This window comes from Polyergus mexicanus, unplaced genomic scaffold, assembly GCF_030449975.1.
Source record: "Polyergus mexicanus isolate NDT 795.1 unplaced genomic scaffold, iyPolMexi1.0 SCAF_16, whole genome shotgun sequence".
Taxonomy (NCBI): domain Eukaryota; kingdom Metazoa; phylum Arthropoda; class Insecta; order Hymenoptera; family Formicidae; genus Polyergus; species Polyergus mexicanus.
This window is the reverse complement of record NW_027223336.1, coordinates 725,920-740,670: the sequence shown is the minus strand read 5'-3', so window position 1 is coordinate 740,670 and position 14,751 is coordinate 725,920. Positions and strand designations below refer to the sequence as shown.

General features: G+C 32.4%; 1 protein-coding gene across 6 annotated transcripts in view; it reads left to right on the top strand.

The window, feature by feature from the left end:
• Galphaq (G protein alpha q subunit) overlaps nt 1-14,751 on the top strand; it is a 34,672-nt gene that overhangs the window by 8,137 nt on the left and 11,784 nt on the right. For all 6 annotated transcript variants that reach the window (XM_070308532.1, XM_070308529.1, XM_070308528.1 and 3 more), the window contains exon 2: nt 14,122-14,306. In XM_070308532.1, coding sequence (XP_070164633.1) covers nt 14,122-14,306 — 185 coding nt within the window. The remainder of the gene's footprint in view (nt 1-14,121; nt 14,307-14,751) is intronic.

Below are 14,751 nucleotides of genomic sequence, written 5' to 3'. Positions count from 1 at the left end.
TCTGCTTCGATTAAGTTTCTAACTTTAGATTATCGCGTCTTTTCGTATCTCCCGTGCAAAGATTTTTTTCCCCCGTTGCATTCTTTTTTGAAGTATTGATATAACAAGCACGTAGGACTCGCTACATTCGCAGAGCTCAAAGTTTCTTTCTTCAAAATTTTTTATAAAAAAACTCGAACACGATAAGATAGTAAGAGTTGCTCGAAATCACATGAGCGGATGCTTCTCCAGATGGTGTGGAAAAACCACACAAGTAAATTCGCCTGGAAGTAATTCCATTCTAGTAGCAAATCGGCTGCCGCTGCCGCCGCCGATCGTTCGAGTATTATTAGCGCGCTCGTAAATAGCGGTCCCGGAAGTAGTGACATTAAAGATTGCGGTCGCTTCCGTAGCCGCGTATGAGCCGACCGTGTACAACCGGATCTGCTACCTATATCTGTATCCGTGCTGACCTTTGTCAAACAATATGGTAGAATAGCCGTTACGGGCTGAATGGCCGTTATTTAACGGAATGTACCGTGTAAACAAGCTACGCTACACTTGTCCGTTCGGGGATTTCTTTTCTTTGAAGTTGAAATGCCCGAAAATGTACGTGTGGTATTCCACACGTCGAATTGGTCCAAGTAAATGAAAAAAAAAGACACGTTTGCGCGATATATCTTGTACATTTTTTTTTTCCGGATAAGAAATTTTGTTAAACGTTGAAAATTTCAAATTTCACATAGCGTAAAAAGATGAAAATGAATTTGAGAGTATGATAGATATATAAAAATACATAAATATACTTTTATATAGTTATTTAAATATGATTATTGCGCGAAAGAGAGAATCCAGAGACAGCAGTTTTTACTTTAGACAAATTCTGTCGCATAATGTTGTACAGAAATAAAATTAGACTCTTATAAATAAGCCGATCATGAAATCGATTTATTATTTTTAATTCATGTGCGTTAAGCCGCGAAGGTCTTCAATGAGGTAAATAACTCCATAATTAAGTCTAATCCATTTAAATCTTCTCTAAGAAAAAAATCACACATAACTTTGTTTCTAAAAAATTACACTTATATCGCACGCAAACGTATTATATTATAATATAAATATATTAAGCACATTATAATTAAAGATTCGATATTAAAGGAAAATTAAAAATATAAAATGTTGAATAAAAATCTTAAAGAAAAAATACTCTTCGTTTTTTTTTTCCATTTTGCATCCTATAAATCTTGCTGTAAATAGTACTTTAATTTTGCTACTGGACTGTGTAAATATAATTATACAATTTGGTTATATTATTACAATGAAATAGTAGCTTCAATTTTTTTATGCAATAAAACTGTTATTTTCTCGAAAATATTGTAATTACATTCTTTTTTTATGTTAAATCTTCAAACATTATTCAAGCACCGTAAAATCTATTATAAATAAATAATATATAAATAATAAATAAAAATAAAAAAGATTTTTAATAATAAACGATAATATAAAATTAAGATATTAATAATAATGTATAAAATATATATATATATATATATAATTTTTTAAATATATATCATATACATACAATAGTAATATAAATAACATGGAACGGTAATTTTATTTCTTCGTTTTTTAGGCAATATGCGATGCGCTTTCCGTCGCGAGCAACAACTAAAATTAGGTCCTTATAAATAAGTTTATCACATAAAATCGATTTGTTATTTTTTAATCCGTGTGCGTTAGCCCGCGAAGGTCCTTGCCGAGATATTTTCCGCGCGATGCTATTTTCACCGTACGTTTATACAGGATTGCTACGAGTCTGGAAAACTACGAGAACCGGGAAAACTCTGTGACTGTAATTAAAAATGATTAGAGAATACCGAGAAGATATATCGGGGAAATCGGGAAACATTTCTGGAATTTTTCGTTGCGATAATCGGGGAAATGAGAATAGTTTAATCGATTTATCGACATATTTAAGTATCGTGCGAAATTTCATTAAGAGTTATGCAAAGATATATATATATATATATATATATATATATATATATAATATATAACGTGTGATACAAATATGAAAAATAATAGCAGACGATAATAAGGCTGCTTTCTTTTGCGTGTACTTCTGCCTTATTTTTATTTTGTTTACTTAATTCGCTATCTCTCTTTCTCTTTTTCTTTCAAGAGAGAAATCTGATAGATCGCGTATTACCGTTAAACTCCGGGTATAATCAATTTAATTGTCTGTATAATGGGAGATGTTGTCCTATGTGTGTGTGTATGTGATGTCTCCCGATAATCTTTAATTATTCTCATTGGCAAGTTATAAGCAAATTTACGCGTGTTCGATATATCGGGAGCATCTGCATATTCTCTGTAAGTATGGATTCCGTATATAGTGTTGCTCCTGTGGGTTGCGTGTGTGTGTTCGCGTCTATGTGGATACACGTATACATATGTGCATCCATATACTACTGAAGAGCACATGGTTCGATCGAGCGGAATATTACGTTAATCCCAGTTTCGAATATTCCGTCTATTTCGCGTTAAATGGCGAACTAGTGGTGCTAACTCACTGCCGCGATAGTTGAAAGACGTCGATATCGGTTTCGTCGAATTTATAATTCTGCAGATTACGATATTCACATTGAAATCAGAAAATCATGATGAGATCGTGTTACACATCATATTCATATCACACAAGGCGCATCTCGTTTCAATTGAATCAATATTCTCTGACGAATTTGTAGTTGATTTTCATCTTAACGAGAATATAGAATATGGAAATCACATTTTGTCACAATTCTTCGATTTTCGATATTAAATATCTAAAATGATACATCTGCATAAAAATTCTGCTAAAAAGCTTATGTAATAGAAAAATGTAATTTAAATAAAGAATAAGACACATTTCGTTATTTCCTAAAGTTCACTTTACGAAATCTTTCATTTTCAATTCGCTCATAGCTCCAAAAATATAGATGACTCGATGGTTTGGTATTAAGATTTTTATTTCTCTATTTAATGCAACATATATACAACTAACTTTATCGCATCATCTTTTCGCATCATAAAATGAAGAATCCGAGAGTTGATGACGGATCGCAATAATTACGTACGAGGTATCAATGTGTGTATATATGTGTACATAATAGTTATATTTTTATCCATTTTTATTCACGGCTTATACATCGTCACATTGCACCCCACGACTCATGTAAGAATACTTATGATACTTTGAACTATCGAAGTATCGATATTTTACCTTCGATATTAGCCAAAGCGCTCATTATTTTATAACTATATCTTTTTGGACACACACATGTTCGCAGGAAGCTGGTTTTTTTCCTCGTTGCAAGATCGCGACGCCGGATCTATAAATATTCGCCGCATATAATGTTACACGCCGAATAAAAGCCGCCCAATTATTCCACGTATGCGTAGCGAACAATCGCCACATTAACGATCAACAAATATGTACATATATACGCGGTTTTTCTCTCCTATTCGCGATGGCCGATAAAAAGGGTTGTGAGCTCCTCGGGCCTGTGTGTGAGCGGTGTGTTTAAAAATAGAGCTCATTGAATCGCTGAAACCCCTGTTGCTGATTGCGCGATCACGCGATTGCTGAAAACACGCGGTCGTTAATCGCGCCTTAATCGCTTTTATATAGACGGGATCGCGTAAACACTGAAACGCGTGCGTGACTCCGTATAAGAATATTATTTCACGGCGCGTCGATATCTCGAATGCGCGCATATTATATCGAAAAATATGAAATATATAGGATATTCGTAAATTGGCGAAAGATAGACGCATAGCTTTTTTTTTTTTTTTTTTTTTTTTATGAATATCAGAGGTATATTTTTATACTTATTAACTTAAATTTGAAGGGAGCCATTGTTCTTTATTTCTTTCGATATCTTAGTTAAAATTTTTCTTAAGGTAAAATCCGTATTAGACGGATAAAACACCACTTACATCCTTAAAGTTTAATTTATGAACTTTTTTTTTTTTTTTTAGAAGAGAAAATGAAAATAAATTCCACAAATTTTACAAGATATAACGTTATGTCTGTACAAGTTTTAAAAACATTCTACACGCGCGAGCGGCTCAAGTTTCTTGACTAATAATATTTTATGTTAATCCGCATATATGCGAGATAAAGATAAAAGACAGAAATTAATAAAATAAAAAGGGAATATATTGCAGGTATTGTGTTTTGCAGATATCTTGTATAACCAAAATAAATTTCATGTATTATATTATAAAAAAAATTATAGTATAAACATACAGTATACGAATATGTAGAAATTACATAACGTCAACAATAGATACAAATACTATACAATAATCAGTAAAAAAAAAAAAAAAAAAAAAGTGAAGAAAATAAGATAACTGCAGCAGAAACTAGCTAGATTAAAATTATTCTATCTTATTACATATTCCTACAAACTTTTGATTCGTAAAAAAAAATTTTACACGATTTGTTCTATCTTAAATATTTCCGGCAGGTATAAAAAATTAATCGACTGAGGAATGTGTCATTGAAAATAAGATCGCGTTATCGGGTTACCAGATAGATGGGAGAAATATTAAATATTTTCTCTTTTCTTCGCTAAGAGTATTTGATATCTGAAAATATAATCGATAATGTTAATTCAAGTGAAATAATCCTCAAATGTTATGCTTCAAGAGTCAACTTCGAACGTCACATTGGAATCCAATAGATTCGGTAATTTCAATTGTAAGCACTCTCCAAGCATATCTTTTCATTTGTAAAATCGTTTAAGGGTATTTATATATGTGTGCTTGTAAGCCTTATAAAGATGTTAGAGTTAAAAATTATTAGTTAAAAATAATTAGCGTAGAGCGTCACAAAAGTTTCACCGCACCTTCTAAAGGCTTGTGACGCTTGTACCCCAACGTGACGTTCTACAGAGTTAATTGCAATTTACCCTTCTTACGCGCAAAGAAGGGAAAGGGTAGATCGGTTCGAGAGAGAAACCGGTAACTTTATCGATATCTCACCTTTACTTTGGACGTAACATTTTATTCCTCGGGAGCGTCCCTCTTTAATAACTAAAATTGCTTCCCTACGTCAGTGGTGTTATATAGCCATTTATTTTTAATCGGTGCTCATTCAGTCGCGCCTGAACAATGTACCTAACGGCGTTGGCATTCAATACGGGAAATAATGTCACGATTGTGTGCGCCAAAGGCCTCGTCGACAGGACTTTTACAGCCGCGCAACTTTTCACGTGCATTGTACGCGTGTATCGACGAACAGACGATAGAATATATTCCTGGGAGGGGAAAAGAGAAGAGGGGCATCGGCGATTTATAAACAATTATTTCTTTGGGACACCTGGACTTGATCCCTCAATATAATAATACATTTTCCTTATTGGATTATTTTAAAATGGAATTCATTTTTAAGGGCATATTTTATATTCAACATACCTTTTTTTCTTTTATCGAACGAAAGAGAAAGAGAAATATTGTCGTTTAAGAAAAGAGTTAGAAATTTTAAATATTCATAGTTTTAATGTGAGGCTTCAAAGTAACTTACAGTTTAATCGGGATTCACCATACATGTATTTTCTTTTATAATACATTAGTTCCGCACAGTAGATACTAGATCTATTTAAATAGACGTTACAGGACGGACAGCAGAAAGGATTAAACTGCAATTATTGTAGATTGCCTCTTTACAGAAGTAGCCTCTAGTGCTAGGAACTTAAGAGATTTAGATTATAAGGATTTATGCTTGTAAGGACTGATCGCGCTCAACTGATCGGTTAATTATTATTCAAAGGAGAAGGGAGAGTAGATCGAAAGACAATAATCTATACATAGTAATTCTATAATAGTGCTACAGTGGCGTTTAAATCAAAATTGAAAATGTGTCAACTTGCATTTCCAACGACTGGATGGATTAAACGTATCGGGAAATACCACCGAACGATTCTCGCTTATCCGTATTCCGTGATTAACTAATAATTATGGACAGTTAATAAGAGTAATGCGGACATACCTGCATACAGGCTGTCGCATGAATAATAAAATGATCGAATTAAGCTGTTTCGGGATCCATTCTTGGTCGAGAAGTTCAAACGTACATTGGCCCAATTTTGCAACGAAATAATGTGTATAAAGTGTGTCGCATATCACACAATCGCAACTTCAATATATAGATTTTTCGATTACTGGAGAAGCAATTTTTCTTTGCGAAAATAATCGAGAAATGAGAGAAAGATTCTTGCGAATTAAAAACTTCAACATTAAAAATAAGTAATAAAATGTTAAGAAAAATATTTTGTACGTTAAAGATATATATCTTTCAAAATAGAGCATTGCGAGACATCCTCTATATATTGTACGCTTGTTTATGTGTGTTATTCATACTTGATTATTTTAATAACTTCAACTATCGGCACAGCAATTGTCATGCGCGATTATTATTGTATAATTATATTTCATGATGTATATATAATTATTATAGTAAAATTATATATTAATTTGTTTCTTTTTTGCTGTATTTTCATACATTATATATTTGCATGTATGTGTATATATGTATATATGTATAATGAAAATATTCGTCAAATTGTTTGGATAATATACCTCGTTCTGCTTCGAAACGTTCGCGCTAAAGTAAGAATGTTTGAATATTTTATTACGTACGATCCTCGCAAACGGAATAAACTTTACGGAGCTCCGTTTAGGGGATGCCTTGATCTCTGGTGTTTCGTTAAATTTATTGGGCGGTTTATTTCCAGGCTTTGAGACTTAATTCTTCATTTCTTCAAGCTATCTTTACCATAATTTTAAATTTGTATACGTGTCATATTTAGCTTTATTTACATTAACTGCTTTTCGTATTACGACTTATTGCAATTCATTGAACGATAAAATTGATTTTTTTAAATACCATATGAATAATTTATTGCATAATTTTACATTTATGTCAATACAGCCAGTATCTTTTTTATTTTTTTAACTTTTTGAAACTGTTGGGGTAAATACTAAACATAATATGATATCAAAAAAGTAAGTAGCTTCAATATAGCTAAGGTGACTTGATTCTTGCATATATTTGAGTTCTTTCGAGTATTTTTAAAAAATAATGGCCGATGATTCTAAGACATGCTATAATTTTTATTTACCATACTTATTCATCATGCCCGATGCATAGAATATAATGTAGATGTGCCAGCACATCATTCGCATAGCTCATCAACAAGAAGTGAGAAATTAAATTACGGTAATCGTACGCGCGTGCTGTCACAACACTGCGGAAAACCACGAATAGACGAACCGCATCCACAAATGTCGATGATGCGGTTGCTAACAAATTCTCTTGACTGAGTGAAATCGCCAAATATCAATGAGTATTATCCGACGATTTCGGTAAGAGGACTAAGATACTTTTACGAACGCATTACTATTTGATCGCCACTTTTATTTTATTATGCAGATCTTCATCTTACATGTTATTACGTATATATCTTTTTAGTCATTCGCTAATGTGGATTCAATAATGTGAATTTTCTACATAAATTTTCCGAGAGAAAATATTTCTTGTAAAAATTTAGATTCAGTTATGTCTTGGCAAAAAACAATGATATTTGAAGATATTTGTGGAAAAGATGTTATTAGAGAAGAAACTTTCACTTATAATATACTTTACACAATTCACTTTTTTTCTGATAATATTCAATATAATTAAAGATATATATCCGGATATATCGCGGATTGAAATAATAACTTTAATTCGGTATTTTTCCAATTTTTTTCTTTTTTAATCCTATTTTATTAAATTCTTAAAGCTATCAAAATTTATAGTATATCAAAGACATTTGCATATGCGTCAAATGAATCAGAATTATTTCCTCAGATGCCCATATCATCGTATTAGTTATTACAGTGCACATATTGACGGCTTGATATTGTAAAGTATCAAATAATTGTCGCAGCGTCTGCGCCTTTATTCCCCATAAACCTATTTTACTTTTGGGTTTTCAATCGCTAGCGTTTATAAAAAATCGTTTAAAAATGGAATCTTTTAATTGCTTGAAAGAACAACGTACTAACGAAAATTGTTAACATAGCATAAAATATACGTATATTATTATATGAAAAATCATTGCGGATACCTTTTATTATCTATCGTTCTATTTTTATAAAAATATAAATTCGACAATTTTTTATTTTATACAATATCGAATATATATCTTATACGATATTGAAAGCAATAATTTTTTCTACAAGTTAATTATATCAAAAATAAAATAGCAAATAGCAATTCTGTTCTTAGACTACGCATAAAAATGGATCGCTACTATATAAAAGAAAACTTTTGCATTGATGTACAGTGTGCTCTAGGATTATAAATTATAATATATCAATTCTCTTAATCGGGGAAACTTTGTGGTATAAGAGGAAAATATGAAAGAGGGTATTTCGCATAGATTAAGGAAATTTGTGCAAACCACGAGTGCAATTTTTTGAAAACTACTTATAGTTCATTTTGGATTTTCTCAGAAGAAAAAATTTATAAATCTTTAATTCATTATTGCAATATAACGATTGCTTCTATATAATTAAATTAAGAACCCCTTTTTTTTTCCTCCAAATAATTATGAAAATAAATCAATATTTTTATTTTCAATAATTAAACTTCTACACTTTAAATTATTAAAAGATATTTTAAGCAGCTGTTACGTGTGATAATTTAAAACAAAATACATGATAAATTTAATGTACTGATGTTTGTAATTAATCATTTTCATATTCATCTTCCGTAAGTACATAATAAAAAAATAGAATAATAGAATATAAAAATAAATAAATATATGAATAATGTTACATAATACAATATTGTGAATAGGAAGAAAGAGGGGAAAGTTATTGATAAAATTATTTGAAAAATATGTATATTATATAAAACTATATACATTGCAAGTATTTTATTTTTTAGCAAGGCTGATGTATATTTTGAAATAAGAAGAATGTTCTACTTTTTTTATATGACTTTCATAAAATTTTGTTAAGCAAACTTGTATTTAGAACCAGTCCCTATTTTCTATCTCCGATACGAACGTAACGTATGATTCGGTGTGAAGACAACTTAAGGGTGCCAGCAAAGGGTGGCGCGCTAATATCGGGGCGCGATGGTACTGCGGCCTGGGAGGCTAAAGAGCTCTACTCTATTCCTCTCTTTCTCTCGCTCTAACCAGTTCTCTCTATCTATCTTCCCTTCTCTCTTCCTCTCGCCCTATCTCTCCACGTTGGCATCTATCGACCCACCCCCGGCGACGGTGGAGCTTCCACCGCCCCGGAAAGCTTCCGCGCTTGGCGCGTACACGTCCGTCGATTCGGGCTTTTCCCTTCGTCCGTGTACGTCGAAGAAGAAGGGTGTCGATCGTCGTCGTGCCTCTTTACAGGGCGGAGCAATGCCTCGTCCTTACGCGAGGAGGGCGTCGTGGAATCCGCCGAAAGAACAACTTAACTAAATAGGGTTAACGTAATCAAATATAATCGCATTACTTACATTATTTGAATAAATTTGAAGTTTACGAGCGAGAGATTAAGATTATGCAAACACTTGAAGTATTACAGAATATAATGAAAAACATAATTTTTTATAACACTTATTCAAAAATTATAAAATCATGTATATAAAAAGATGTCTGTTTGCAATGTTGTAATAAATCCGACGATATGGCGCAACATGCAGTAACGTGACATAATCGTACACGTGTATATAAATTACGCAATATATATTACCTAATTTTTTATTGTATTTTATTTTTATCAAAATTTGTATCTGAATAATTAAATCTTAAAATCAAGAATCACAGATATTTGAATATTCGAATGTCTACTAAAAATATATCTGAGAGAGAAATCCGAAACTGTTTTCTATAGATTTACATAAATACTTTTCAGATTTAACTTCTGCTACTGCAATATAATATATTCCATACGGCTATAAAAGTTTTTTTTTGTTTTTTTAGGTTTTGCATAGCTTTCGCATTTTAATATAATTATTTTGAAAGAAACTAAAAGAAGAGAAGTTATATCGTTGTAGGATTAATTCTGATCAAGTCATTTTCTCTCTTCTACGCGTATTTCCGATCCGTTATGTCCTTGATGATAATTATACAAGATTTCATCTCTCGAATACGGTACTACTCGAGCAAGGAGAATGGATACTTTTGTATACCGCGATCATTCCTAGCAACCTGTTTTAAGAAGAAAAACAAGGTAATGAAGATAAGAAAGATGAAAAGAGATATTTCTTAAATTAATCACGGGATTTAAATGCCATATCCGTCTGATCTTCGCACTTGTACATTTTTGGAATATATGGCGTAATTTACAATTCATATCGTCTATTTAAAAAAATAGGTGAACATTATTCATTCCTTTTTATATCATTCTCTAAAGATATCGTTGAAAAAACCTTGGAAAATTACAAATTTAAATTTTATAATATCAAAGATTGCAAGGATATTGGTTTTTGGTATAGTATGATTTTGTATGAATCTTAAAAGATTTATCGTTGATTGAAACCGTAAAATGCAAAACAGCACAAATCCATGACACTGGGTATGAATTATTGATATCATGTTTATGTATAAAATAATGAAGTGCACGTAAATTTTATCAAAAAAATTTTATCATTGATATGCGAAGGGAATTTATCTATATATATATATATAGGATCGGATTTATATGAAAAGGAAACTTTATAATCTCAAAACATCGATTAGAAAATTAGTATTGGTTTGTATCTTAATCGAATCGCGATTCTTGAAAATACGAAAGTCAAAAAAGCGAAATTATAATAATCTAATCGGAATTTTCATAAACGGAATCAGTGTACTCTTTCGCGGCGGGGAGGTAATTCCGTAGGGGATTGATTTCCTCCACCTTCTCTTCTCTCTCTTTCTCACTTTCTCACTTAATCACTTGAACGAGATTTCTAGCTCTAGTTACATCATTGAAGGAATACCGGAAGAGAATCTGGATTGTGCGTGTCTACCGTTGATTCTCATTCATTCATTAATCCGCTCTTCCTAGCTTTTCCTTTTTGCGTCCAAGAGTCGATTTAAATTGCGCGATTTCACGAAATCGCTGCCAAATGCACATAGTTTGAAATTAAAATAGAGTATATTTATATAGAGCGATCTCTCGAAATCGATGAATTTCAAAAAGTCGAATTAGTTTCTTTTTTAATAAAAATATCGAAGCATCAATATTCTATACTAAAGAAAACGTTGTGACAATAAGATTAATTATTAGAAGCTAATATTTATTTTGATATTGTACCTTTCGAGAATTGAGAGATTGTTTTGAAGAAAATTGTTTAAAAAATTAATCATTTTCCCGATATATCTAGATATAATATTTTTATTACACGATATAAAAATAGAATAGAAAATATATAACTAAAACATATAAATGTATAAACACAGAAAGACATTTTCGCAAAAATGTATTTGATTTCAATTACTATTAAAAAAATAGACAATATTGAGTATAATACGTAAAAAACAACTTAACGTATTTTCTGATCAGTTTTCTGGAAAATATCTAGGAATTCAGTTAATTATGCAGGAATTTAATTAATTATGCATCATAATTAACCGTATTGCGAATAATATGGGATACACCGGATGCAAGGCTCGCGAGAAAGAAAAACGCGCGATGTAATCATCGTTGACATTAATCGGCGATAGAGCCGTAACTTGGCGAAGATACAGACTTCAAAGAGAATCTTAAGCACCTAAGCAAACAAGCACGACAAACGTACTGTTCCCGTATCGTATAATCGCGCTGTTGTTGCACGTGCGAGTCTCGTCAGCGTATAATAACTGACGGGGATTTAAGCGAGCCGTTTTCAACGAAATTCACGAATTCAGATGTCCAAATAGATTCCTCTTTAAAACGTTGATGACAAAATTGACATTCTCTCATAGATATTTAGACAAAGAATCGAGATTTAAATATAATCTAGTACATCTAATATATGGTAGAACTGAATATAGACCGGAAAATGATTTATGAAAAATAGATTAGGGGGTTTAGTCTCGTGTATTTTTTATTCAGTAAAAAAAAAACAATACTCTAATTATTTCACGCCATTATATAATTTTCCATTTAATATTCAAATATAACACCTTATAAAAAATTTACTTTCTGAAATAATATATCTTAAATACTGTAAGATTATTTCGGATTCACATCTAATGTCCGGAGAAATAATAAACAAAAGGGGAATTCCGTGAATTTCAACTGACCAATTTACGAATTCCTATTATTTTTACGCAGATTTTTTTTTTCTTCTTCTTCTTCCTTCTTCTATCGTGGCGCAGAGCCGCTTTCAATCGAAGGGTGTCCCGTGCATTTTTTTTCGATTGATGACACACGCCCGTCTTTTTTATCGATAAAGGCGTACCCCCCCCCCCCCCCGTATGCCCGGTGGCCTTTTTGCATCCTCATTAAGGCGGAGAAAGGCGTGCTTGTGGGCGCACGAAGCGTCTTTTCTTGGCGACGCGCATAAAAGCTCTTTCCTCTCTGCACCCAGTGTTTCTCTTGCGTGAGGATCGATACAGATTACGCGGACTTTACACGCGTTATTACACAGCTAGAAAGTAACAAACACTCCCTCCTTCCCTCATCTAAATGGAATTGAAATTTCTTGAAATACTAATACCTGGAAATCCGTAATATCTTCGTTTAATATTAATGAAAGATCTACTTTTTGACGACGTTAGAAAAAATTTCGAGGAAAGCTATCGATTGAAACTTGTAAATATACTACAGTAAAAGTGTGCGTTGATAATTAAATCCAAAATTCAAGTTAAAAGGATGGACGAAGAATGGAGATTGAAGAATTAATTTACAGGATGAACTGAATTTATAATTTGTCAGGTCCGCTTCAAGCATGATTTCGTTATATTTAAAGCAAATTTTTCGAATTATTGATGAGCTCGTTCTTTTTTGACAAACCTTTCAACTTTAAAGAAACTCATTCTCGATTTTTAAATATAACTCTTTTTTTCACGCGGATAAAAATCTAAATTTTAGTTAACCGTCTATTTTCCTTTTCTCGCAGTATTATTTTGTTTCCAAAGCTCATATGTGTATTTTATGATCCAGAAAGGATTAAATACGCATATGATTTTTTCTGAACTACAGTTTCAAGTCTTGAGGAATTCTAAATTTATTTATCAATATTTAAAAATGAATACTTTGTTATTATACATAATATAATGATTAAAACAATTACATGTTCGATTATTTTATTAACTAATAAAAATATCCAATATATTAATATTATTTTTACGTCTCTTACATAATAATTTTTTTCACGAATAGAAATGTGAAAATATTGAATAACATTTCTATAATGCAGAACATTATTACGCCCGTCGTTGATATTCGTAAGATTTAACAAGGCGCTACGCATCGCGCTGACCACACGGGGGCGCGTTTCATTCATGATTTCGGGAGGAATTGCGACGGCGGTGACGAGCGCCACCTACAGTCCCCTTACCCCTTCGCCGTCGCCGACCATCCCCCATCAACCATCTAGCCGGTGTAGCAGCCCCACCATTCCCCAGGAGCGGACAATCTTCGCGCGATCTCCGTATCGCGCCAGTCGCGAGATGGTACGCAAATGTATTGAGTTAGCGGAAGCCAATGTGAGAACCATGAGAATTTTTTCTCCATATTCCATCAATACGAATCGGACTACACACAGTGAATTTAATACGACGAACTTGAATTTTACACGTGTGAATGCCCAATGGCTTCTCGTTAATTTATAAAATCGTTTCATGCTGATTATTATGGAGATATGTATGTAATATGTGAGAGAGAGAGAGAGAGAGAGAGAGCGCAATCCGTCATAATCGCATATATCATAAATACGTTTCTGTTTTTTATTTATATTTATTTATTTATAATTTCTGTGCTTTATTATTTTATATAAAAAAAAGCCGTAGTTTTCGGCATATGTTGTGTGTGTGGAATCGGAAAACATATATACTCCGCACAGTCTTAGATTAAGAGAGACTGTCATCCATTTATTATGATAGCGAGCTAATGAAGACCGAAACTTTGTTGCAGGAACCGGCGAGTCGGGCAAGTCCACGTTCATTAAGCAGATGAGGATCATCCACGGCTCCGGCTATTCGGACGAGGACAAGAGAGGGTTCATCAAACTTGTGTACCAAAATATTTTCATGGCGATGCAGTCCATGATCCGGGCGATGGACCTCCTGAAGATTCAGTACGGCGATTCCTCGAACATAGTGCGTAAATGTTTATAATTTTGCTTCGTAGTGACGTCACTATGTACGTCGGATTAACACTTTTGATGTATCTTTAATATTATAAAATAAGAAAATTTATATATAAAAGTCTTATAAGGCTTTAAAGCCCTTAGGGCTTTGAAGCCCTCTTATTATCAAGAGCATTATATATATTTTTTAACTTTATTAAAAATTAATTCTAAAAATTAAAATGTGTAGCTTGACCTGTGGATAATGCAATCATAAATTTTAAATATTTGATAGCACGCGATATATTTCAAAAAACATACAGGTCAAGCTACACATTTTAAGAGTTAATTAACCATGCTATATCGGTTATCAGAAAGTTGACGATAACTTTGTCGTATGTTTAATATCGTATTCCGGTATGTCGGGTTGGAAACTGTATACCACAGGCACTCACTCGGCGCTTTTTCCCATTTTT